The sequence below is a fragment of the Triturus cristatus genome, chromosome 8 (assembly GCF_964204655.1).
Source record: "Triturus cristatus chromosome 8, aTriCri1.1, whole genome shotgun sequence".
NCBI classification, from domain to species: Eukaryota; Metazoa; Chordata; class Amphibia; order Caudata; family Salamandridae; genus Triturus; species Triturus cristatus.
In genome coordinates this window covers 1,528,548,530-1,528,573,277 of record NC_140591.1, presented here as the reverse complement: position 1 = coordinate 1,528,573,277, position 24,748 = coordinate 1,528,548,530, and the positions used below count along the sequence as shown (strand labels likewise).

Below are 24,748 nucleotides of genomic sequence, written 5' to 3'. Positions count from 1 at the left end.
CTGTAGCTGAAAAAGGGCCTTTACCCTCGTGGAAGCAATGATTAAGAATACCTGTCTATAAACAAACATTTGCAATGCAATCGGTAATGCCTGTGGGACCTCATATGTATTCAGCTATGCAGCACATTAGCCTGGGTGCTGAAACATCTACTGTTCTTTAACATGGAGGGAAAGTAGGATACCAAACTGCATGACACGCCAAGTACGGGAACACATGGAGATAAATATTGCCTTTAAGCAGGAAATAGTATAGTCCAAAGCTATGTTTTTAATATAAAATCAGGGCCTTCAGTGGTCATATCACTGAAAATACAAGATTTGAAAAAAAATATTATTGCCTACAGGTGCTCGTTGAAGACCATTTCTATGGCCTGGAATCTAGAGAATGCTAAAGTGATTCTGGTATTTTACTGACCTCTGCTGGTCGTTTTCTATCAAGAAAGTTAAATAGAGGCAGTTGCAAAAAAATTAAAAAAGAAAGTCCCTCAGCAGAAAGCAATTCTGGTATTTTATTGACCTCTACTGGTCGTTTTCTATCAAGACCGTTAAAGAGGGGCAGCTGAACAAGCAGAAAGTAATTCTGGTGTTTTACTGAACTCTACTAGTCGTTTTCTATCAAGACAGTTAAATAGAGGCAGTTGAACAGAAAAAAGTCCCTAAGAGGAAGCAGACAAATTCCAAGGCTGATCTCCAGAGCCCACAAAGTACATACACATATAAATATAAACTAAAGTATATACAAGAGGTCTCGAATGCTCGATCTAAAAAGGGGAAGCGTCTAATCCGGATAATTACCGTCCCATTTCATTAATAGACAGTACGGCAAAACGTATGGGCTGGATACTACTGAAAAGGCTGGAGAATTGGGTTGAGGAAAAGAAGATTCGGTCCGAAGTTCAGTATGGATCCAGGAAGGGTAGGGGCACCCTCGATCAATGCCTCAACCTGACTTAAATATGCCTCAACCGGACAGCTGCAAAATATACAATCGTAAAAGAAAGGACATTTTGACATGGCATTCATGGACTTGTCTGCAGCATTTGATTGCGTAGCACATAGCAAACTGTGGGTCATCATGGAAGCCATGGGAGTAGAGCATTAGATAATAGATTTTACAACACAACTTTATACAAGCACAACAGCCTCAGTCCACTACGGGATTGAAGGGGAGAGCACCAAACCTTTTAAAGTAGAGAAAGAAGTCAGACAGGGATGTGTACTTGCCCCCTTTTTATTTGCTCTCTCCACAAATAGACTGAATGAGGCCCTTGTTGAAAATACTTAAGAATCCCCAAGCGTAGAGTCAATTCCCCTTCTGGTCCTGCTATATGTGGATGACACTGTTTTATTGGCTCGAACCCAGAGGGCTCTTCAAAAGCTCATTGAACAATATGTGGCCTTTATGGCCGATTTGGACCTTCAGGTTAATTAAAAAAAATCTTTTGTTATGAATGTAGGAGGAAACAAAACGATCACAAGATTTCACCTAAATGGGAATAAAATCGAACAAGTAGAACAATATACTTATGTTGGTGTACTCCTTGATTCTAAATTGAAATGGAAAGAGATGGTGTAAAAAAGAATGAATCACTTGGGTAAGAGCATCGCTGCAATTTTTAAATTTCAAAAAAACTGGGGGGCAAACCTATTCAAGAAATTGATTAAATATATCTTGCGAAAGCAAGATCATAACTACATATGGTGGTGCAATTTGGGGGTCAGTATATGTTCGGCATTTCAAGTATTGGAAGACAAATTTGTGAAAAGATTGTTTGTCCCAGGGGCTTGCTCAAATGTTATATCTCATAAAGATCTAGGCTTCCCATATATTAGTGATTCTATTAAAATGGGCCCGCATTTATGTGGTTATTAATTAGGAAACAAAATACGGTAACACTCAATCAATTGATTCTAAGAGACGTTATGAAGTTAGACCATGCCCTTAAAATTCGGCGGTTGTCGTACGTCAGACAATCTTTTGTTTCTCTGGGTTTGGAGAACTTTTATTTTTACACCAACCCTTTGCGAAAGCTTTTCTTAAACTAAGCTAAAAGAAATCTTCATGGCAAAAAGCATAAGGGACAGATGGGAAAGAATCAAAGGGCAAAGCTCAGTAATGACATCCAAGGACTTACCTGCAGTACAACATGGTTTCCTCTCATAATTCTCCTTTGTAGAGAACTCTCGGGATAGTTTTATTCTGATGAGATTTCGCTTGAACTACATACCACTAATGCTGGGACACCCTTCAAATGTATTCTAGTTGTCACCTCCCTCTCTGTCACTGTCATGAAAAGCCAAAACAATCCACTTTGCACATATTGTTTTTCTGTTCTTTGTATGCCATTGAAAGGAAGACGTTTATTATTCCATTGGTGCAGAAATGTAATCTCTGTTACTCTGCAGAAGGATTATTTGTCCTTCAACAACTAGAAACCTCATATGTATGCTTCACAACTGCCTCTTATTTACTGGCAGCTGTAAAAACTCGTGGGACCTTAAATTCATTAACAATTCAATATGGGGAATATTTAGATGATTTTAGTACAAGGTCTAAATATGAATAGGTTATGCATTTAATGTACAGTACCTTGATTTAACCAAATCCAAATAAGACAGGTTTTTTAAACTTTTTAAAATTTCACGATCTTGGAATTTGGCACAAATAGATTGTGATTCTGCTGCTATACTATTTTGGTAAAAATTTATTTTTAAGAATGATTTTCAAATTGTAATTTTTACTTAAAGTGGTTGACATAAGGCAGTATAGCCAAACCAGTATTATTAGGAAATTATAAATACAGTGTCTTTAAGGAATTTCAATATTTTTGTTTTAATCAAATGATCCTGGATTGAACCATAATATTATTTGTAGTCTTTATTTGTAGGAAGTGAACCTTATTCTATGTACTTTAATGCATTTTATGTTTAAATGTGACATTATTTTTTTACTTTTGACTTTGACTTGGCCTATTGAATTAACTTTGAACTACCTCCCTTCCATAACCTGCAGTTGGGACCTCTCTTGAATGTACAAAAATCCATGGGAACCATTAACAGAATCAGGAATGAAAGAATTGTATATCCATTGCACTCTCTCAAGCAAACCAGAGTGCCTGTATAATCGGACATAAAGCTTAAATTCTTGAGGTAAATTGAAGTTGTGAATTCATAGAAGGATATATTTTGAAGGCCGCTTTTTCTGAGTGAAGAAATGTGTCCAGTTCAGTAGAATGTTTTTTTTTAGCAAAACAAAAAAACGTGTAGACAAATTTGAGTTTGCATAATTGTTAACTGTAAATGTCTTTAATTGTAGGTGTCACATATACAGGTAATGATTATTTTTTTTATACAAAACGTTTCCTATATTGTCCATGAAATAACAAACAGAGGTTTGAGATTTTGTCTTCAGAAGCGATCTAACTTCTAGCAGACTGACATGTATGGCATTTCATTCCTGAACAAAATCTTGACTGCAAACAAATGCCTTATACAAGTACGTACTTTCCCAAAATTAAATATAGAAATATTTTTTGGAGTAGGTCAAGTACACCAAAAAAATACAATGGCTCGATTAAGCTCTGGTTTCTGACATCTGGTGAGAGTTGCAGAACACAAGTGTAAGGGCAATGACCCTTCCATCCTTCTGAGCTAAAACATTTTTTAGCATTACTGATCATAACAGTTGTCATTTGTAGCACTTAGAATTAAAAACTGTGGTATGAAGCACTATATGAAAAACTAAATATTATGGCACAGTGACCTAAACAGAAAGCAAACACTGAAAATGCTTTCTATCAATAAGAAGCAGAACTACTGTTCAAGTAGTGGGTTCTATAGTTATTCATTACAAGAGCCAGCAATTGAGTTGCATTTTGGTTCTAAGTTCAGTAGGAGTTGTTCCCGTTGTTGGAGGCATTCACAGTTCAAAAAGAACAACTGAGACATGCTCTACTGACACTCTGTTACAGTCCTAATGTATGAAGAACTTTTCAGGAACAACAGATGGCTAGTCTATTAACCATGTGGAAGATAACCATAGCGGTACTTCTAACTTGGAGACCACCTTAATGCTTGGAAAAAGTAGACTTTGCTTTTGAAAGACATCACCCAATTTCTAATCAGCTCTTTAAAATCTAAAAGATATTTCCAATGATCAGGTGAAAAAATCTATATTGATATCCAACTATATTTGTGCAATTAGAAAGTTACTTACAAAAGTCTTGACAGTTTGGAAAACCAATACTGCCGGAATCGCAAGTGCACTAAGCCAAATGTTGGCTTAGTGAAGTTATGCCATTTCTTTTGAAGCAGAGTAAGTGAATCTTGTGTACGTTTACAGATGATAGATCTGTGCTCTGGTATTATTCACGACGAGAACTAGTCTCTAAAGTTTATTTTGCATGTGAAATGTCTGGGAAAGGTTTTAATTTGTACATGCTTAATTTACATTGATTTCATAGAATCAAAGAAAGCTACCTCAAAAAAACAATCAAGAGAGGTAGAACTATTTTTGCAAGGGCCGTCCTTGTCCCAATGTAGTAATCACAAAATCAACGGAGACGGTCCACTTTAGAGAGTGACTAATTTGTAAAAATGGTGTCAAAACATAAAGTGGACCGTCTCCGTTGATCAAAGAAAGCTAGACATGTCTTCGATTATTAGTGTCATAGGAAGGTCAAGGACAACAAATTATGTGCCAGATTTCCATGATATCCACATAAGATGAAAACAGATATCATTAAACTAAACATAATTTATTTGCAGAGGTACTGGATGTCAGGTATACTGACTAAAGCTCTCCTGTACCCCATATGACACAGTTGCCATACTTGCAGGAGTAAAGTCAAAACCATCATTCATATTTTAAGAAACGATTGCTCATTTTACTCCAAAGTAGGATCTGAGTATGGTTGAATTGGTGGGCATTCAAAGGGATGAAGTTACAAACAACTTTAGCATCAGAGGAATAGTTAATGACATACAAGGATACATTTGTGAATGTCCACAAACTAGTAGACAACAATAGCATTTTTAAAATTGTTTAAAACAAATGTGCGTATGAACACCTAATTATCACCTCACTAGGCATTGTGTATGCATGGTAAAGTGAAACAGTGTGCATCAAATGAATTCGAAACTTGCACGATATGGGTCTAAACGGATGCCACAGATGGGAAATGAAGACGCGAGCTTAAAATTTTAAATCATTTCAAATGCCTAACCCTACTGAGGAGTAAGTTGCGTAATGAAGAAGTTACGATAAAGTAAGGCTACATAAAAGCATTTAGAAAGATGTTTTATGAGGATTTGTTTGTGATGGCTAAAATGTATGTCTTGGTTAGATGGCAATGAAAATTTAGTGCATCACTAACAATTTGTAGTTTACGCTAATAAGTAGATATAGATTCGAACTGCAACAGATATCACATACTTTTGAAATGCATTTGCTAATTAAGCAGGGTGTGTGTGTAAATTATGTACAAGTTGTAGATAGTTTAAAAAAAATCTAAATCATGATTGAAGGCAATAAACGTATTCTATCACACTAATGCATGACATTGAACTCCATGCCTTTAAACGTTTGATTATTATTTCTGCTGCACACTCTTTTCAGTAATATCAGGGGATGATTTTTGTCAATACAGTGTCGGAGAAATGACTCCTCTAGAGGAACTAAAAATATTAAAACTAGTTGACTAAAAATGCAGTAAAGCTTCATCTAAAAATATTGAAACAATCTCTCAGTTCACTGAAGCAAACATTTTCTATTATGTGGGTGCCATTTGTTCACTCACCTTTTGTTGTCTTCCAATCGCATTGCTACATTCAGTACCATATTTCAGCAGCTGTAAATGGTTGGCAGCCAATTGTCAAACCGTGCCATTTTCTTTTCTATAGAGCATCAGAAGTTCCATGAGGAATTGGCAAATTACCTATTAATCTAGTAGCCTAGTACCTGGTTGACTAGCTCACGTTTAGCACAGGATATTTTCGAGCACCCCAAAGACAATCTGGTGTTACCTGCCCATGATACGGTGCTTCTCTTATAAGCTCAACATATTTAAATACGAAGTGACTAACTTAGTAGTTTCAGCCCTTTTCGAGATTTATTATCCCTAAGTATATTCACTACAACACCCAGCAATGGAAAGTTGTCAATATTGGAAGAGGTTTTCAAAAGGTTCTGGTTAGCCCCATAGATACAGGCCCCCTCGCACACTAATGCACATCCCCATCTCATGCTGCAGCTACTTGAGGGACCTATATGTCTTCCTCTCTTTTACTGTCAATGTGGCTATGCCTATACTTAAGTGTGCTCCATCTTAAACAATGAGTCATATCAGTGATTATCTTTTTCTCTCTCCGGAACCACTCACACTTATCTCAGCCACACACCCCTCCTCTGTAATGCATAAGCTCACAATGATTCATGCACAGCAGTCAGGTGGATGGATGGTTCATGAGTTGCATTATCTATACAGTAAGATTTGTCTCCTAATTTACTATTATTTGCCTCTCTCCTAAGATCTCCACAAAAACCTTTGTTGTTGCTCTAATCAATTTATAGGGTGCAGGCTTTCTAAGAGCAACTCTCAGAGTTAAAACACAGTGCCTGTCCTGATGACCTTTCTCATTTAAATACATTCAAATAACTTGGGGCCAACAAACAAAATATTACATTTCTGTTCACAGCTCTTATACCTTAAAACAGCAAGTAAGGGTTCAATAACAAGTGTTTTAAATGAATATACGGCTGAGGTTTTATATATGCGACTAGGGTATCTTTCGTGAAGTTATCTTGGTTCTTCAAAACTCTTCGTGATGGGCGTTTAGAGCACAGCTTTAGCCTGTACATCATGATATTTTTGTGTACATAAAACACATTGATTTAGTGATTTGCATGAGACTAGGACAGGTTATGTACAAGGGCATGAAAACTTGGTCCATTACATTATAATATATGACTAACATGGAATGCTATTTGATTTTTTGGATAAAATGATATAGTCCCTGATTTGTAAAATATCAAACAGGTGCTGAAGTAGTTCAAAAACTCCAGGTAAACACTCGTAACTCGAGATTAAAGTGCAGTATAAGAGATTCCCATGGTCAGTGGAGTAAGGAGGACTGCGTCAGGAGTGAGCACACGCTGTGTTCATGGTCCGTATCTTCCATTCACGCAGAGGCACCTTGGCCATTTTCCACTATGGTGCTGAGTCTCTGGTTTTCTGGAATGCACTTGTTCAAAGCTCTTTTTTCTTGATTTCGTAGAACGAGGAACACTATGCAGAAACAAACGAATGCTGCCACTTCAAAGACTAACTGAAGACCCAGATATCTGTGGGGATAAAAAAACAAAAAAAAAACATTATTGTGAGAAAAAGTGACAAGCTTTTGAAAATCCAATATGTCTTGCAGTTTATAAATGAAAGTGCTTCTCAATGGTTTGTTAAGTTTGTGTTCGTAATTAATGAAATGTGAATGAGAATGAGTCGCGTTGGATGAGAGACTAAATAGATGAATGAAGTGAGTGACAGAATGGATCGAAGGATTAATTCATGGGTGAATTGATGAACAAGTGAATGCATGAAGAACTAGACAAATTCATGAGTTTATGGATGTATGGGTGAGTGAGTGCATGGTTGGTTGCAGACAAGTTACAACCTTCTTGAAGGCTGAGGGCTCAGACAGCAGTAGTGCAACTGTTGTAAGAGGCAGTGACGGATAGGGGCTGATCCATTGCCTCTTGACATAAAGAAGGTTGGGTAGGGATCAAGAATCCTTTCGGAAACACTGATTACTTTGCTAACATACATATTCGTCCAACCCCCATTGCAAATTAAACAGTTGAATGTACTGCAAATGTGATCTCAAGGCTTCCGGGAAAGGAAAGCCCTGTGATAAGGAAGACTGCTGATGTGCTCATTAGCAGCCATGGGGTTAACTATTTCACAAAATGTTAAACAGGTAGAGCAAAGGGATGCGGTGTAACACTGTAAGACATGCTGTTATGAATTGCTGTAATACTGTACGCCAAGCAGTCAGCAACGCCCCAAGAGATATCATTGTATATGAAAACGTTTTGCCAATAACCTGCACTACTTTTAGATTAATGTGTAAAACATTTATCTGACAATTTTCATCCTTTTGATGCAAGGCTTTCAGGAAATTGGACTGGAATATAATGACTGGGATTCCTCTCTACGAGTACTTCAATGCAATTGCAGCAAGCATTAGCATAGGCAATATGTCTGACTTATAGCCTTTGACAGTCTTTTTATTTTACAGAAAGAGTTGCAGTTGACAGGAGTCAACAAGACGAATTAAACTGCAGCATAAAACATGCCCCCAGTTTACCGCTCATAGATTAGAAACTTTAGGTGATCTGAGATGAAATAAGCTTTCTCTTCCAAAACATAATTGTCACAAATGGTCCCAATGGTATGTGTTTTGGAAGATAAGTCTTGGTAATTGGATGCTGGAAATGTTAATTTCTAAAACATTATTAGAACCGATATAGACCTAATTATTTCAATATCAAGTCTACAGATACAAAATCTAGTGTTCAATCCCAAAAGTAAAATGTAAATCAGGAATTTTAATTGTAACAAAAGGATGATTTTGTTCTATTTACATCTCTGCGTACGTCACTGCAATGCTTCAGTACGTCTATTTTAGTCAGAGCTGCTTCTGTTAGCATTTTTGTGTGCATAGTCAGATGTCTGTCTGAAAGTATGAGCATTACGAGTGGGCATAATTTACTTAATTCTGTGCAGTGTAATCATGAGGAATTACCCAAAAATTCCACAAGATTACACTTGAATTATGCAAGAAGAGTAATTTTGCATCTAGCGCTATTTCTTAGCACAAAAATACCCTCACATGTTGAAAATGGTTAGAAGGATGCAGTTTGTGTTTAGAAAAAACACTAAATTCAATAGAACATGAATAGCGAGCACAATGTTCTCATGAGGTAGGATCTCCGTAGTATGTTCGCCCACCTTACTCCCTGCTTTTAGCGCTATCTTCTTCTCACAAAATACACCCTAGTACCCAAAATGGACAGCAGAACACGAACAATGAGCCCGAGTGGCTACTCACGATTACTAAATGTGCTCTTGCGATATGATTTCCCCCCCATATTATGGAAGCAGGAGAAATGGAGTAATTAGCGGTAATTCTGCATCAATGAGTAACACAGAATTACTGAAATTACTCTGATTAATTCATCATAATCGAAATTCTGCCCAGGTCTAATCAGCATATGAGTGTGTGTAGATTTGTTTACTACAGGCTTTTGTTGTACGATTTTGACTTGGTCTTTGTATACTGTTGCAAAGGTTTTTAAAAAATCCCGCAATAAAGTAAACTAGAAAAACTCTCCATGAGTGTATGGTATGGGGCCCATGTTCTCACTGGTCTCTCCCTAGAAACCGTTTGCCCCCTTGTTTCTCTCTCGCCATTGCTTTTTCTTGTTCTGCTTTCTCTCAGGAAAGTTGTGTGGCTGCTCTGAGATCCCAATTTCACCCAAGGATGGAAAGGAAGCAGGGATTCAACCTAGATATACACAGTAGCCTGCACAGTCCTGAACTGGTTGCCTGTCTGCTCAGGATGGAACCGTTTGCCAGCTGTATGAATATATGGTCACAAATACTGGTCACAGTTTGCAACCAGTATTTTTTTGACCAGTAAAGATTGTTATAAACGGACCTAAATATTGAAGTTTGAGCTTAAAAAATCAAGTCGTAGTTGGCCGCAATCTGACTTACCTCATGAATGTTAATGAGGTAGGTGGCAAATTATGATTCACTACGATTGGAGGTTATAACCGGGATTGGTGCCTGCTGGAGTATGAAAGCCACAAATTCTATGAATGCTTTTAAATAATGGAATCTTTTTTTTTAATGGAGCCCATTTTCCAACCAAACAAATGCTCAAATATTTAAATATTTTTTTTAATTCACAATAAAATATAGAAAAGGTTTGCACTTTTTCAACTTTGCTTCTTTATTTGTATACTCTGTTATTTTAATGTATTAATTTTAATAGTATGTAATTCTACCACGCAGTTGGGGACCTCCAGAGTAGGCCTTGTGGACCCCCACGGGTCCCTGGACTTCAAGTTAAGAACCACTACCTTAGATAATGATTCAGTATTTGGAAGTAACGCCAACAACACACCCCTTCTAGATACTGAAGCAGTATTCATTCTAAATTCTATTTTGGGAGTCTCAAAAACTTTTCAGTCACATTTTAACACCAAATTAGAGCATCAAAATGTTTATTACATCTGGCCCTTACATTCATGTTGTTAAAACAGTTTGTCTTTGGTTCAATAATCAAAGTTGTTTATTGCTTTTGTTAGAGGTTGTGCACATTTCTCCATTCTACCATTAGTTATTGCAGTTATGTCACTTGTCTTAAGAGAGTCTTTAATAATAAAAAAACGTGTCAAATGTCGAACACAACTGTGACTGGTTGAGTAAAAGGAGCCAGAAGTGCATTCACCGCAAAGGAGGGAAACTCCAAGTGCTCAACACTAAATATGGGTCTGCAGACATGTTTACGGACAGCAATACTTTGTGTTCTGGAACTACCTACAGTTATGACAAAGGCATGCGTGGTCTGTTCCGCAGTCAGGTTTATATTCATTTTGATAATGTCATTGTGTTGTTTGTTTCACTACTGTCGATAAATGCCATGCATATTGTGTGCAATTTACCCCATTAGAAACAAACATTCACAAGAGGGCAAACCCAGAAAATGCACCCACATATGGTTCTGGGACATGCTGGTCTCAGAGAATTCCATCTTCTCCACCAACCCGCTGAAGGCATGGGTTGTGATTAGTTTTCCATGAGAAAAAATATTATACATTACACTGGATCAGTGAAGAGCTGAATGCAGCAGACAAGACACAGGATGGAGCAACTTATATATAGACATAAAACACATAAAGGGCCACATTAGAGATGTCTCAGGTGGAGTCTTGCTTAGTATCCCTACCTGTGCCTCCAGTTTCTCATGCAAATTATTATAAAGGCAGGAGTCACCTCCACCTCAGTGTCTGCGTAAACATGCATGTGCCACGGTTGACACATAATTCGCTTTCAGCTGCATAATTTGCAGATTTCAACAAAAGATATGTTTCTATCTAAATGGACCAAATGCTACTAAAAAACTAAGTAACCATAGTATATTGCAATGCCAGTCACTTTTTTAAATGTTAACTTGTCAAGTTTCAGCTGTTTATTGCCCAGACAGAATGAATGTCGCCACTTGAGAGTTTGTGAATAGTTCATTGTTTGCAGCATGGATACAATAATGGCATAGAACGTGCTCTATAATTCCCTGCTGCATAACTTAGTCTACTTTGCCATATGATTTAGCTCTGTATAGCCACATAATTATAGTGACCCTGAAAAAAGGGTACATGTTAGCAGGGAACAGATCTTATACTCTCATTGGAAGTTTAGTTCTAATGTTTTCTATCACGCTACTGACGGCTGTAGCGGTCTGTGACAGATAAGATAATATATGAGAAATTTTATAAAGCGCACGAATGCCACGCCGTCTTGGCGCTGAAAGTGTGAAGAGGTACTGTAACGTTGACAACGACGACTTAGTTAGTGGGGAACAACCAGGATTTTAGCAGTTTCCTAAAAGATTGCCTGTTGGATTGCATTCTCATCGCGATAGGCATCTGATTCCACAGTTTAGCTGCACAATTTGATAAACTCCTATCTCCCCATCTTGCTCTATGAATTTTGGAGACATAAATGAGACCCACATTTGTGGATCTAACATTTCTGGTGGGAGTATACCATGAGAACAATTTCTGGATATCAACCAAACCACCTCCAAGAGCCTTGTCAATGCCCATAAATAGTGCATTGCAGTAGTATACTTTTTTGAAAGAATAAGAGCTTCTACCACTGACTTCCTGAGTTCCTGAGGGATAAATGGGAAAATCTTCTGTAAAGTCTTCAGTAAGAAGAAGCAGGAAAAAGTTAGACGATTGATCTGAGCTGCAAAATTAAGCTGATCATCAAAGATCACTCCTAGATTCTTGGCCTTAGCTGTTGGACGAGGACATTCACCAGCCCGAATCAGCCACCAAATTTCATTCCACAGGGATTGGCCCTTGCCGAACTCCACTACCTCTGTTTTATCAGCATAGATCTTAAGAAAATTTTGACTCATCCAGCTCATGATTTCTGTCAAGCAGGCATGAAAGCTAATCGCGGTGGTCTCTGGCTGTTTAGATATGGAAATGACAAGCTGCGAGTCGTCCGGATAAGAGGCCAGAATAAAGCAATGCTCTCTGATGAGTCTGGCCAATGGAGAAACATAGCTATTAAATAAAGTTGGTGACAAGGCTGATCCCTGCGGCACTCCGCATGGAAGATGTAATGTGTCGGATTGTAGATTTTCCCAGTGTATGTTTTGCTCCTTGGAGGCTAGAAAGGAGGAGAGAAGAGCCAGAGCCATAGTCTAAATCTCCACAGCCTTCAGCCGCCGCACTAACCCCGTATGATTCACGGTGTCAAATGCTGCTGATAGGTCTAAGAGGATAAGGACAGCTCTGCCCCCCCATCCACCTGTCTGCGGATTTCCTCTGTTGCCATAATCAAAGCAGTCTCAGTCGAGTGACTTGACCGAAATCCATGCTGACTTGAGTCACGCAGATTATTGGAGTCTAGATATTGGGTTAGCTCCTGATTGACTTTCTAGTATTTTGCCAGCTACTGGAGTAGGTCGACAGCATTCTACACCACACTATACCATACCTCGGAAGAGCCAATAATTTGTCGAGGTGAATTGACTTTCATGTCATTCTTGGGAACCTTGCTAGTACCTTTGGCTTTTTTTCCTTTCTGTGTTTGTCCTGCCTAGAGAAGGTCTGTGGTTTCACTTGTTGGTAGATTCACAGGGTCGGACTGACCTGTATGGCAATTAGGCATTGCCTGAACGGCTGGTTTGGCAGATCGGTGAGTGGGACGTTTTTTGCAGTCTGTGGGCCTGTTTCATGGTCTGCTTGACCATTGATTGTTACTTTTTTAGGTCGATCCTAGACAGCGCTTGCGCGGTCTCTTGGACAACAGACTTGCTAGCTAGTGGTTAATCTTTCATATTCATCCCTCCTTTTCGTATTTTGTTCCCTCCCATAGAGCACCACTCCATTACTTGTAGCCTTGCATGTGTCCAATTTAAGCAACTGCTTTAGGAACTTCTTTTTTCTTTGTCTCAGAGCACTTCACATGATCACTCACTTCATTTCTGTAAACAGTGCTGTATTTCTTGTTCTTATCTCACCACATCTGCTGTTCATTCAAAGACCGAGATCGAATCTCAGACAATGTTCACCCATCCCCATTTATCCTGCAATTCCCAATCAGAAGCTTCTTCAAAACAATCAAGTATTAGGTGATGTCATTCACAGCAGATGTCACCAACGGATGATAAAGTCACAGTTTCATCTGAATAATAGCATCATTGAAATAGTACACACTACAAGCTGAGCGTCCCTTAGAGACTAAACAAAATCTGCTCACATCGGCACAAGTGAGAACCTTTTCAGTTTTTCCATGGTTCCAGTGCCGATATGACTTTGAGATTGTGAAAACAATGGGGTAACCCAGTATCCCTCAGAACCTGGGCAATCATATATATAAATAACAATTGGTTCTGTCGGGTATAGATTATTTCATAAACCATTAAACCAGTGATTGGTTTATTCACAGAAAAGACAATTTATCATAAGTAACACACATAGAGACCATAATAGGTATTCAAATTTTTTATAAATTGCGTCATTTATAAATACCCACATTAAATTGCATGGCTGTCAAGACATAAGAGTGAATTATAATTTGTGACAAAGTGACATGTGGTGCTCAGTGCTGTAGTGATGGTGCGTAATATATACAAAGTGACTTTTGGCGGTATTGACAATTTCAGAAGGCCAGAAAAACAAGTATTTAAATCGGTCTGCAGACTGAATAAGTGGGTCTTTATGCAGAGTCTTTCAACTGGTCCAGGGGATATATGTCGAAGTTTCAACCCAGGGGGGGGCACTACCATCTAGTCAAAGCGGGTCTTCATCAGGACAGGGGCAGTGGGGTGACAGCCTAAAAAGAGCCCAATGTAGCTCAAGGGGCGTGTTAAATATCTTCTCGTTTGGTGTAGTAAATACTCGCACAGGAGCAGAGTCTACTGCGCGCCGATGGTTCTTTCCCAATGGGGATTCCCAATCATGAGATTCGATTAACCTCTTCCAATACTGGTTCCAGAGGGTCTCAGTATAGTTAAGGCGGTGTGAGGGCTCAGGCAAACGTCCTGTCTCATCCGATAATATGAAGGTTCTTAGAAATGGACCCAGAGTCTCAAGTTACTTCAAATAGGAGGGCGCCGGCAAACGTCCTGTCTCCTCCGATCCTATCGCACCTTGAGCTACATTTTTAAAGCATGTTCACGTTTGTAAACTCAGCAGGAACGTCTACCATTACTCCTGCTTACTTTACCTCTCATATTGAAAACATCCCCCTCATTCAGTACGGGACCTTAGCACTGCAGAATACCTTGACCACCAGAGGCCCTGTTTTTCGCCAATGTGAGACTGCTTGTGAAGGGACTGGAATAATGTGATTCAAAACAGCGCTGACTCTTCAAATAGTAACATGGAAATCAGGTTAAAGATATATGTAGTCCTTGAGCCCTTGCAGTTTGCCCTAGTTTTCCTCTATGGCCCTTCAGTTCATGTTCCTTTCAGAAAACATAGAACCCATCTCTAAGAAGGCGTTGTGGTGTTTTGTAATGAGTTGTTGTTTCACTGTGTTTGTGCACATGAATAATAATTAGTATTTTTACCTACCAACAGCATTGTTAAATAAAACTCAGGAGAGGACTACATACATAACAAGCATTGGCATAGCCAATAGGTCTCGCTTTTGGGACCTTTATAAATATTTAGTTATGCAGCACAATATCCTTGGTGCAACAAGATTAACTGTTGCATGGCTAAACACTTAGAAGGCCCCAAAGGCGAGACCTATTGGCTATGCCGATGCTTGTTACCTGTTGCTGCTTCCCCCCTGACGCCCCTAGCCCCCACTGCCCTTCCCATCCGCACTCTCTCATTGTCAGTGTTACCCATCCCACCCGCCATTACAAAGAGCAATGACGTGGCGTGCACAGGCGGTTGCACAGTGTTTTTTTAAACTGTCTCTTTCCCTCGCTGCCACCTTCCCTCCTATTATCCATCTTGTAGAAGAATGCAAAAAAGTGCTATGAAGCGCCTAACACTGTCCGCGCCATAGTGCTTTTTCCTAGCTTTACTTCTAGCCATGCTGCACATCTGCACAACACGACTAAAAGACATTGGCAGAGCCAATAGCTGTCGCATAGGCGAGACCAATTGGCTTTGCCAATACTTGTTTTGAATATGTGCCCTACAGATTCGCCACTCTACAGATTTTACCATTGTAGTCTGGTATGAAAACACTGCCACTTCCGCTTTGAAAGCAAACTCACTGTCTGGAACCGTCTTGTTATCTCGTCAGCCTGCACAAAGCAACGATCTCTCTAGTACCAGCATCAGGGGACATGGTGGCGGCATCCGCTGGTGTTTAGCATTTCCAGCAGGAAGCAGCGTTGGTGGTCTCCCTGCTCGCACGCACATGCAGGAATGTGCCTCTGCCAGCCACCTCCTGCCCTCTTTCAGCTGTTACCAGCTGCTCTCCCAGCATAAACGCACTGGAGTCTGTGCTGAAGCATTGTTCGCACTCCTGCTGGAGCCATGCACCATCGGCTCCTATCAGTTATGTGTCATTAGATCTAGAAAAACAAGCAAAGCCTTGGACCATATTAGGCCGGGTTTCAAAAACTGCACAAGCTGCTGAGATTGTGTGCGTGTGTGTGTGTGTGTGTGGGGGGGGGGGTTGAGTTGCTATTAAAGGAACATGAACGTTAATTTGAACACTCTAAGAGGCAAGTTATTTCAAGGCTGTAAAGTTGAGAGAATGATGTGGCCACTGATAGTTCAATATTTAACAATGCACAGCTGGCTGTGCAAAACATATACCTCCATTGATGCAACTTGGTAGTTCATGACGGGTTCATTAAGTGTGTCTGACAATTCTCGTGAGTAATCCAACTTTGGTGTAAATACTCGATCCGAAAGCAGCGATTTCAAAGCATGCATTCACGCAGGCAGTATTTCTGAATTATGGTTTTACTTCCAAATGGCAGTTGAATACATTGGGCCATATTCACAAAGTACAATTTGTAGTATTTTTAGTACTACTAACTTTTTGCAGAATTCTATTCTAAAAAACCTAAATGCGGATGACTTTACCTTTCTTTTATGTGTGGAGATGTCTGGAAAACTCTGCACATGTAGGTATACATTTTAGTAGTAAATGTGGGAGGGACAGGGGAGTGGATGGACAATGGGGCACCCTTACTACTAAAGAGGAGGTGTTTAGGGAGGATTAAGAGAGGGACATGAATCCACCCACAAAAGAGTAATCCCATTGCTAATCACATACTGCACTTCTATAGTTACTACAGCCAACAAGCATTGGCCAAGTTAATATATCTTAGCTTTGCAAGAACTATTGCTTTCGCCAATGTATTTTAGCAATATTGTAGAGAAGCGACAAAAAACATGGAGTTACTTCACAGAGGCCACCATTTATTTTGTTTGTTATTCACGCTTTTCTCAATTTGTTTCCTGCACCCTCATATAAATAAGATGATCATGAGGTATACTGTTTTATGTCACCTCTTACAAAAAATTTATAACTGATTTGCTTTTGCGTTATTTTGTACCATGTGGTTAAATATTCTGAATTGCATAAATTAGCAGCCAATTTAGCATTTTCAGTGATTTTGTTTCTTGCATCTCTTTGATTGATTTCCATATAAATTAATCACTGACCTCACAATGTTAAGGAATGAGAAACATGAGACAACAAGATAATGAGGGTAAAGAATTATCCTCAAACTATTTGCCAGCTCTCATGCCTCACATGCCTATACAACTCAGCTGACTTCAAGCCACAAGCAGAGTGCCCATGATAGTCAACTGCAGCTGTATGTATGTATGTATACGACTTATAAAGTGCAGGAATCACCCCCGGAGGGGTATCTCTGCGCAATCATAACGGGAAAGTCAACCGGACATGTGAAGACAGAAATTAAACTCTGAAAAATGCTGTTTTCAGGAGTTTCCTGAAGCATAGAAGATTGGACCATTTATGCAGGTCCACAGGTAGGGTGTTCCAAAATTTTGAGGCCAGATGGACAACAGTTTTGCCGCCTGTTCTAAGCTTCTTAAACTGGGGTACCACTAACAGCCTTTCCCCTTCCGATCTAAGATGACGATTCGGACAATAGACTTTGAATTTTTCTGCCAGGTAGCTGGGGCTCGTGCCATAAAGAGCTTTATGGGTGAGACAACCGAGCTTAAAATTAATTCTCTGGCAGATAGGGAGCCAGTGAAGCTGTTTTAATAATGGTCCTACCGAGGTGCGAGGAGCTTTTTAAGGGCCAGGCGAGTGGCCACATTTTGAATAATCTGCAGTCTGAGAAGGGACTAGCAGATGCCAGCAGAGCATTGCAGTAATTTAAGCGGCCAATAATCAATGCCTGAATCAGGGTTCTTCGCACAGAGAGAGGCAACTAGCGAAACACTCTTCGCAGGAGGCTTAAGGTATGGTAACAGGTCCCCGTCGTAGTCAGAACTTGGTCCTTCATGGATAGCAGAACAACTACGCGAACCCCCAAGGTATTTGCCACCCAGGTTGGAGAGGGGGCAGGACCTAATGTAGCAAGCCACCACCTAGGGGACTAGACGGCCTGAGCTGTGCCAAACAAGATTTCCGTCTTAGACGCAATTAGCTGAAGACAATGGTCAGTCATCCACTCTGATATATCTAACATACCCTTAGCAAAACGCTGCTCAATGTCCTCAGAGTCCTTATCAAAGGCCATAAGCAGTTGGGCATCGTCAGCGTAAGAGAAAGGAGTAAAACCGTGCTCCCTGATAAACTTGGCAAGGGGGCCGCATAGATATTAAACAAAGTCGCGCTCAAACAAGAGCCCTGGGGCATCCCCTTAGTAGGTTTCAAGGTTTGGGAACGGAATGTACCCAAGTTGATGGTCGGAGTGCGCTGGTCAAGGAAACTGATGAGCCAGTTGAGTGCCTGTCCCTGCAGACCGGCCTCTCTCAGTTGAAAAATCAGTTTCTGATGAGAGACCGTGTCAACGGCTGCTGTCTGGTCCAATAAGACCAGTATCACTGCTTTATTACCATCCAAAGCCATTTTGATATGATCCATGACCCCATTAAGAGTTGTCTCTGTGGAATGGATGGGTCTAAACCCAGATTGTGACGGATCCAGAATGGCGTGGTTATCAAGGTAGTCCATTAGCTGAGGAGTGTTGACATAGCTCTCCACCATTTTACTCATCAACGGGAGGAGCGCAATGGGATGGAAATTTGAGAGCGTATCAGCAGACAGCTGCTCTTTTTTCCTAATTGGAATCACTTGAGCGGACTTCCAGTCCAATGGCAGAATACCTTCGCGTAATGAGGTGTTCAAAATCTCAGTGATAGGGGCGGCTAGAAGGGGGGCAAGTAGGGCATATTTGTATGCTGGCATTACATCTAGGGGGAGCCCGATTTCACCGTACTAAGCATGGCTTCCACCTGAGAGATCTGGATAACTCTGAAACAATCCAGGCCCACATTTAAGTCCTTCATTTCTTCGAGAACTTAGGTCAGTGGGCTCAGCGTGATCAGAATTTTGAGGAAATGTATTATAAATCCGATTAATTTTCTCACAAAGGTACACAGATATGCTGTCACAAAGGCTCTGAGAGGGGGGTGATTTGTTGGGCGCAGGCTGTGGGCTTAGTGAAGGAGTTAAGTACTTTATATAATTCCTTTCTCGAGTTTCCTGTCTGGTACAGTTTTAAAATAACATGATTTTTCCGTGCTCTTTTTAAATTCTTGTGGTAAGCAGCGAGTACCAGTTTAAAACGAAGTTTTTCATTTTCAAACTGAGATTTACGCCATGTAGACCAGGATCTTGGCTCAATTTGACACCGACTTCAACGGAGCACGGGTTGGATACCCTAACAAGGTTCGTCAAGCTCAAAGGTTTTACATTCTGACTTGAGTCCTTTAAGATTCAACATACTAAGTACACTTCTAAAGCCTCCCAGGACCTTGGAGTATGTACTTAAATACTCATAGGATGTCCTGCAGAGGACAACAGCAGGGTCCAATCCAGGCCCAGGTCCTAGTGATCAGCTGGGTACATCCAGGAAAAGGTCTCTTGCAGCTTGTTGTATCCCTGCAGTCACACGGTTGGTCAGCTAACTAACCCTTGGAGTCCCCTTCTTTGTACTGGGTAAAAGAGGGTGGAGGTCCAAACCCTTACGGTTCCTCTCACCAAGAGCAGGCCTAGTCCTTTTCTGATCTTCCCCAGGTACAGAAGTTGTTTTGAAGTGGGTGCCTAGAGGTGCCACATGTATGCCTGGCACCAGCTAGTGGATGGGAATGACCACTAGGGTCATTTAAAAGTTACTTTTCTTCATATTTATTAAAAATCAGACCTAATCTTTGAATTTGATTTTTAATAACTGATAAAAATAGTTGTTCAATTATTTTTGAGAGACAGTATTACATGAGCTCTGGCAGATAGAAAAAGCTGTCCATACAACAGACCTAAAAAGAATAAAACCCAAAATTCGAAAGGGGTTATGTTTACATAGATTGAACAGGTTTCTCTCATAATAAATAGTGCTTTAGTCAACCTTCTCTTAGCTAAACTCCTGAAATAATGTATAAACCTAAATCACATCAGCCCAACGCCCATAGTGATTTAATGATAATATATCATGCCTAACGTAGCATCTGTATAGTGCATGTTCACCCGAGGGCATCTTGGAGCTGAACTACTCATGTTTACTGTTAATCGATACAGAGGGACTCATTTTGGGGTTCTCTGAAGGATGAAACGTTGAGTGTTCCCGCGAGGATTCGAACCACCGACCATGGGGTCGAACACAGACCCCTGCAGTGGATGAGTTAGGTCACTGACATAAGAGATGTTATCAAAGATGGAAACAAATAGTACATCTACAAAATCACCAATGACATAATCATAACCTCTAATACAAAGCAACAGATATGAAAAAGGGCAATGTGTGTGTGGTATTTATTATGCTGAAATTATAATACAACATAATGGTGTGAATTAAGAAAATGTACCGCTGTCTGGAACTTATGTAGCCGAAAGTGGAAACAACATTTTAAAATGTCACGTTTTATAGATAGGTGAATCAAATGTCAGTATCAAATTTCGAAAAAACCAAGGTGTATGGCCCGATTCAATTGAAGTGAAACTGTCTTGTTAGTCTTTTGGGGGAACAAATGTTTCAATAAAAATGTGCCTTTGTTTGTGCAAAATGATATGCATGTTAATATCACAAAGATTATTGTGTACATTTATTATTTCTGTATCGAAAAATCCATCTCCAGAAACTTAGTAAAGTAAAATGCAATTGAACTATAAATAAACAAAATGCAGTGGGTGTTTTTTGAAAGATTTATCTATTTTATTTTTATTTATAAAGTTTGATTTAGCGCAAACACGACCCAGATGGGTATCAGAGCGCTTCGCATTTGGACGGTGGGAAATAATAAAGGGAAAGGCAGGCGTCAATTAAGTATCCAAGCAAGAACAATGACAAAGGGGGTATCAAAGAACATCACATTAAGCTAGTTAAATAGCGAACTGGGAGAGGAACAAACAATAGGAGTATGGCAGCCAACTCTGGGCTTCAAAAGTGTAAGTCTAATACAGTAAAATAGACGATCCATGGCCAATTAGGGTAAGAACTCGTTCATTAGGATTATTTTTCCTTCCATTTTGAAAGCAACCGTGGAGGAGATTCTGTGGACTTCCGGTGGGAGAGAGTACCAGATCTTCAGGGAAAAGCCTGAAAAAGCTCTGTGACTCGTTCTCTTTTTGTGAAAAAGCTGTGGTTTCAAGAGGAAAGAGTTTGCACTTCTTGATGGTCTACCACCTCCAGATAATTCAAGCTTTTGAGCCAGGTAACAGGAGGTTTTAAAATGGAGGGCTTTGTGAGTCATGCAAGCAATCTTTAGCTGTATTCATGCTTCGTAGGGCAACCAATTTTGGGATTTTAGGACTGGGGATGTGTGACCATTTCTTTTTGTACCCATAATCAATCTGGAAGTGGCATTCAAGGAAGCTCCTAGTGGAGCCAAGGTATATTTGTGGAGGCCACAGAGCATAGCATTGCCATAGTCTAGCCTCGGCCAAACAAGCGCTTGGACCACCTGCTTGAAATCAACTTGTGGAAGGAATGGGTTGAGATTACCAAGTATCCTCCTGTGGTGATTATCACCCTTGCACACCTTACTAATATGATTCTTCATGTTCAAGTGCATGTCCAGGGTGATTCCGAGAGATTTGGCTGCATCAATAATGTGGGGGGAACAGTTGAAGGCTGTGAGGTGCTTCATCCAAAGGTCTATCTTGGGGGTGTGATTAGGAGGAGATAAGAGAAGGAATTCTGTTTCAGAGGTGTTGAGCAGGTGGTAGTTCTCAGTTAGCCAGTTTTGAGTATTCGCCAGGGTAGTGTTGAGTGATGTGAAGTTTTCTGGGGAGGTAATTTTGATGTAAAGTTGCGTGTCATCCACATACATATGGAAAATAATTTTCATGGAGTTTAGTGCATTAGCTAATGGTTCCAAGAAAATGTTGAGAGTATGGGAGATAAGGCAGACCCTTGTGGTACCCCCATGAAGACTGTCGAAGGCTGGGATAGAGATTGATTGACCTTGTCTCTTTGGGATCTGTGGTGAAGGAAGGACGAATACCATTGCAGAACCAGACCTGAAAGGCCCATCCTGTGCTCAAGAATGGATAAGAGGTTGTGGTGGTTAGCAGTATCAAACACAGAAGAATGTTCAAGGAGGATTAGGAGGGAAGATTTGTTTAGGTCTAGCATTTTTACAATGTCATCCTTAACGTGAGGGAGGGCTCATTCTGTGCTGTGACCACTCTGAAAGCCTGATTAATGTTGATCCAGGAGTTGGAAATTCAAAATCTGAGTGCAGAGTTGTGATTGGATGCATGTTTCTTGGAGTTTAGCCAGAGTGGGGATGTTGGAGATAGGGCGGAAGTTGTTAAGATCAGCTCTATCTGCATTAGTTTTTTTTAGAATGGGTAAATTGAGCTGCATTTAGGCATTCAGGGATCGTGCCTTGTGACAGTGTAGCGATGATAATCTTTGTACAAAGGGGGATGAAGGCACCCTAAAATTCTTTGAAGACGGGTGGTGGCCGAGGGTCGCTGAAATGATTAGATGGGTTGATACTAAGAAGAATCTTGTAAATGTCTCCATCTCTGAGGGGAGTAAAGGTACACAATGAGGCATTGTTCTTGGTGCTAAGATTAAATGGCTCAAGCCTCTCCAAGTGGGCCATGAGGAGGCATAAACCCGTAGGATGGAAGAAGAGCCTTCTTAGATATCAGTTCAATACTGATGAGTCTTGTTCTCTCCATAAAGAAAGCAGCCAAGAGGGTGGGCTGTCTCCTGGGTCAAGGTGGTTGGGTGCTTCCTCCGATTGTTGTTTAACAATTTCAAAACGTTTCTTGGTGTGGTTTAAAGCTTGATTAAGTTGGGATCTGAAGTAGTCAGCCTCAGCACTCTTGATTTTTTTTGTAATAAGAGCTCCTTACCAATCTAAGGACTTTTAGATGATCCGAGGATGGTTCGGATCTCCAGGATTGTTCAACTGCTTTTAAATCGCGGCATTCCGAATTTAGGTTGACGTTGAACCAAGGTTTGGAGATTTTTGTAGCGGCATGTTTTTGTTGAAGTGGTGCTATGGAGTCCATGATACTACAGATAGTAGAGTTATAGAAGTCAGTGAGTGCATAAACCTCTGTCATGTCAACTTGGGAAGACAAGGCATATTTACAGTGGGTTGCTAGTTCAGCCGTATTTATATTTCTGAGGTCTCTTTTCCATAGCTTCAATTTCTTCGGTTGGTCCCTCCTCAGGGAAACCTCCCTCTTAATAAAGAAAAAGATGCTGTAATGGTCGGACCAATCGCAAGGGGCAATGGCATCCAGTGTGATGGTGTTTCCTTTTGAGATGATGAGCTCCAGAATTTCTCCTTTGTTATGAGTTGGCCGGTCACTGAATTGTGTCAGCTCGTGATCCAATAGGAATGATTTGGGGCAGATTACAGCTTGGTCATTGGGGTTAGATCAGTGAAGGTTGAAATTACTGGGGAAGATTTGGGACACTGAGAATCGACGTTGCAGGAGATTTCCATTATTTGTTCGATGAAGGAGGGATTGTCCCCCGGGGGGGTGATAGAATGTATGTAGTTTGCAAACCGGGAGGTGGTTACTTGAAATGTTGAGGCAAAGGTATTCACTGAAGGATGGCGTTGTGGTCTCAGTGTGGGAAACCGAGAGTGTATTCGTGTATACAGATAATTTTAAAAGCTGAAAAGGAGGTCATTTTTTCTGATCTATCTGTATTCTCATGGTTTTTTTGAGGTTTTGAAAAAATACTGAAAAAATGAAAAAAAGCAACAGATAATGGTATAATCAACTCATATCATCTCATCAAGACAGCAGTCATCATATAAAAGCATCATTTGTGAGCTAATGTCGGCAAGCTTTCTGTTTCTTGTGTGTGCAAATTAAATTAGTTCATTCTTCCAGACAAAAGTTTCTTGGTCCACAAGTAAAGACAAGCAAATGGCAAAAGGTATCAATAGTTAGCGCTGCTTGATGGACCTGTAGCCATTATTATTGCAAAAACTATGGTTGTTGGTGTATAATTTTAAAGACAAATTGCCTAAAAGGTAAAGCATTAAAACAATAGTAGCCTTGCATTAACAGTGTCATTTTTCTTTCACATGTGCCCAGAAATCATGTATTTCCTAAATATTAATTTTAAAATGTATTTACCATTATAGGGAGGTAGGGGTGCACATTGGATCATCTGTTGACATCCATTGTTGCAAAAAGGTTAATCATCCTACCCTCATCGAAAAACTTACCTGTGATGGCCAGCCGGCAGCCGCCTCTCCTCTGTCCTCTTCTTCCTGACGTCGGTCTCGCAGCAGGATGCAGGAAGCACCCAAATTCAATTCTCCCGATAGCCAATCACAATGCTGCAATGTAGCATTATGATTGGTCTGAGCACAGTGGATCGGCGTTCTGACAGGGAATGGGGGCCTGGGCACGTTCTCCACGCAGGCTGTAATGCAGCCTGCATGGAGAAGACGCGAAATGTGCATCAATGTTTGGCCGATCCGAGAGGGCCAGCCAAACAGTCAAGTGTACTTAGGAGTGGGCAAACCTCTGTCGTCAGAGCAACCCCGTCCCAAATGCAAAGCTTTTGCAGAAGGAAATATAAAATGATAATGTGAGTTATCATTTTATGTTTCCTTTACTTCACTGCTACCAAGCAGTGGGGCGCCTTAGCTGCAAGATATATTTGGCCTTTTACTTCTTACTTGAAACAACCAGGGAGGCCATAATTGTGGTTCTGCCAAAGTAGGGGAGAAAGCCCCTAGACATGAGGTCATATAGTACATTAGCCCTACTGAATATGGAATATAAAAGACTGGGATATGATAGCCAATAGCCTGTTTTCACTTATAAGGGACCTAGTA

The 24,748-nt window shown here is 40.3% G+C and overlaps 1 protein-coding gene across 3 annotated transcripts in view; it reads right to left on the bottom strand.

The window, feature by feature from the left end:
* Positions 1-3,272: 3,272 nt before the first annotated feature.
* LOC146806066 (solute carrier organic anion transporter family member 2B1-like) overlaps positions 3,273-24,748 on the bottom strand; it is a 456,740-nt gene continuing 435,264 nt past the window's right edge. For all 3 annotated transcript variants that reach the window (XM_085623369.1, XM_085623367.1, XM_085623368.1), the window contains one exon: positions 3,273-7,342. In XM_085623369.1, coding sequence (XP_085479495.1) covers positions 7,180-7,342 — 163 coding nt within the window. In that variant the 3' untranslated portion in view covers positions 3,273-7,179. The remainder of the gene's footprint in view (positions 7,343-24,748) is intronic.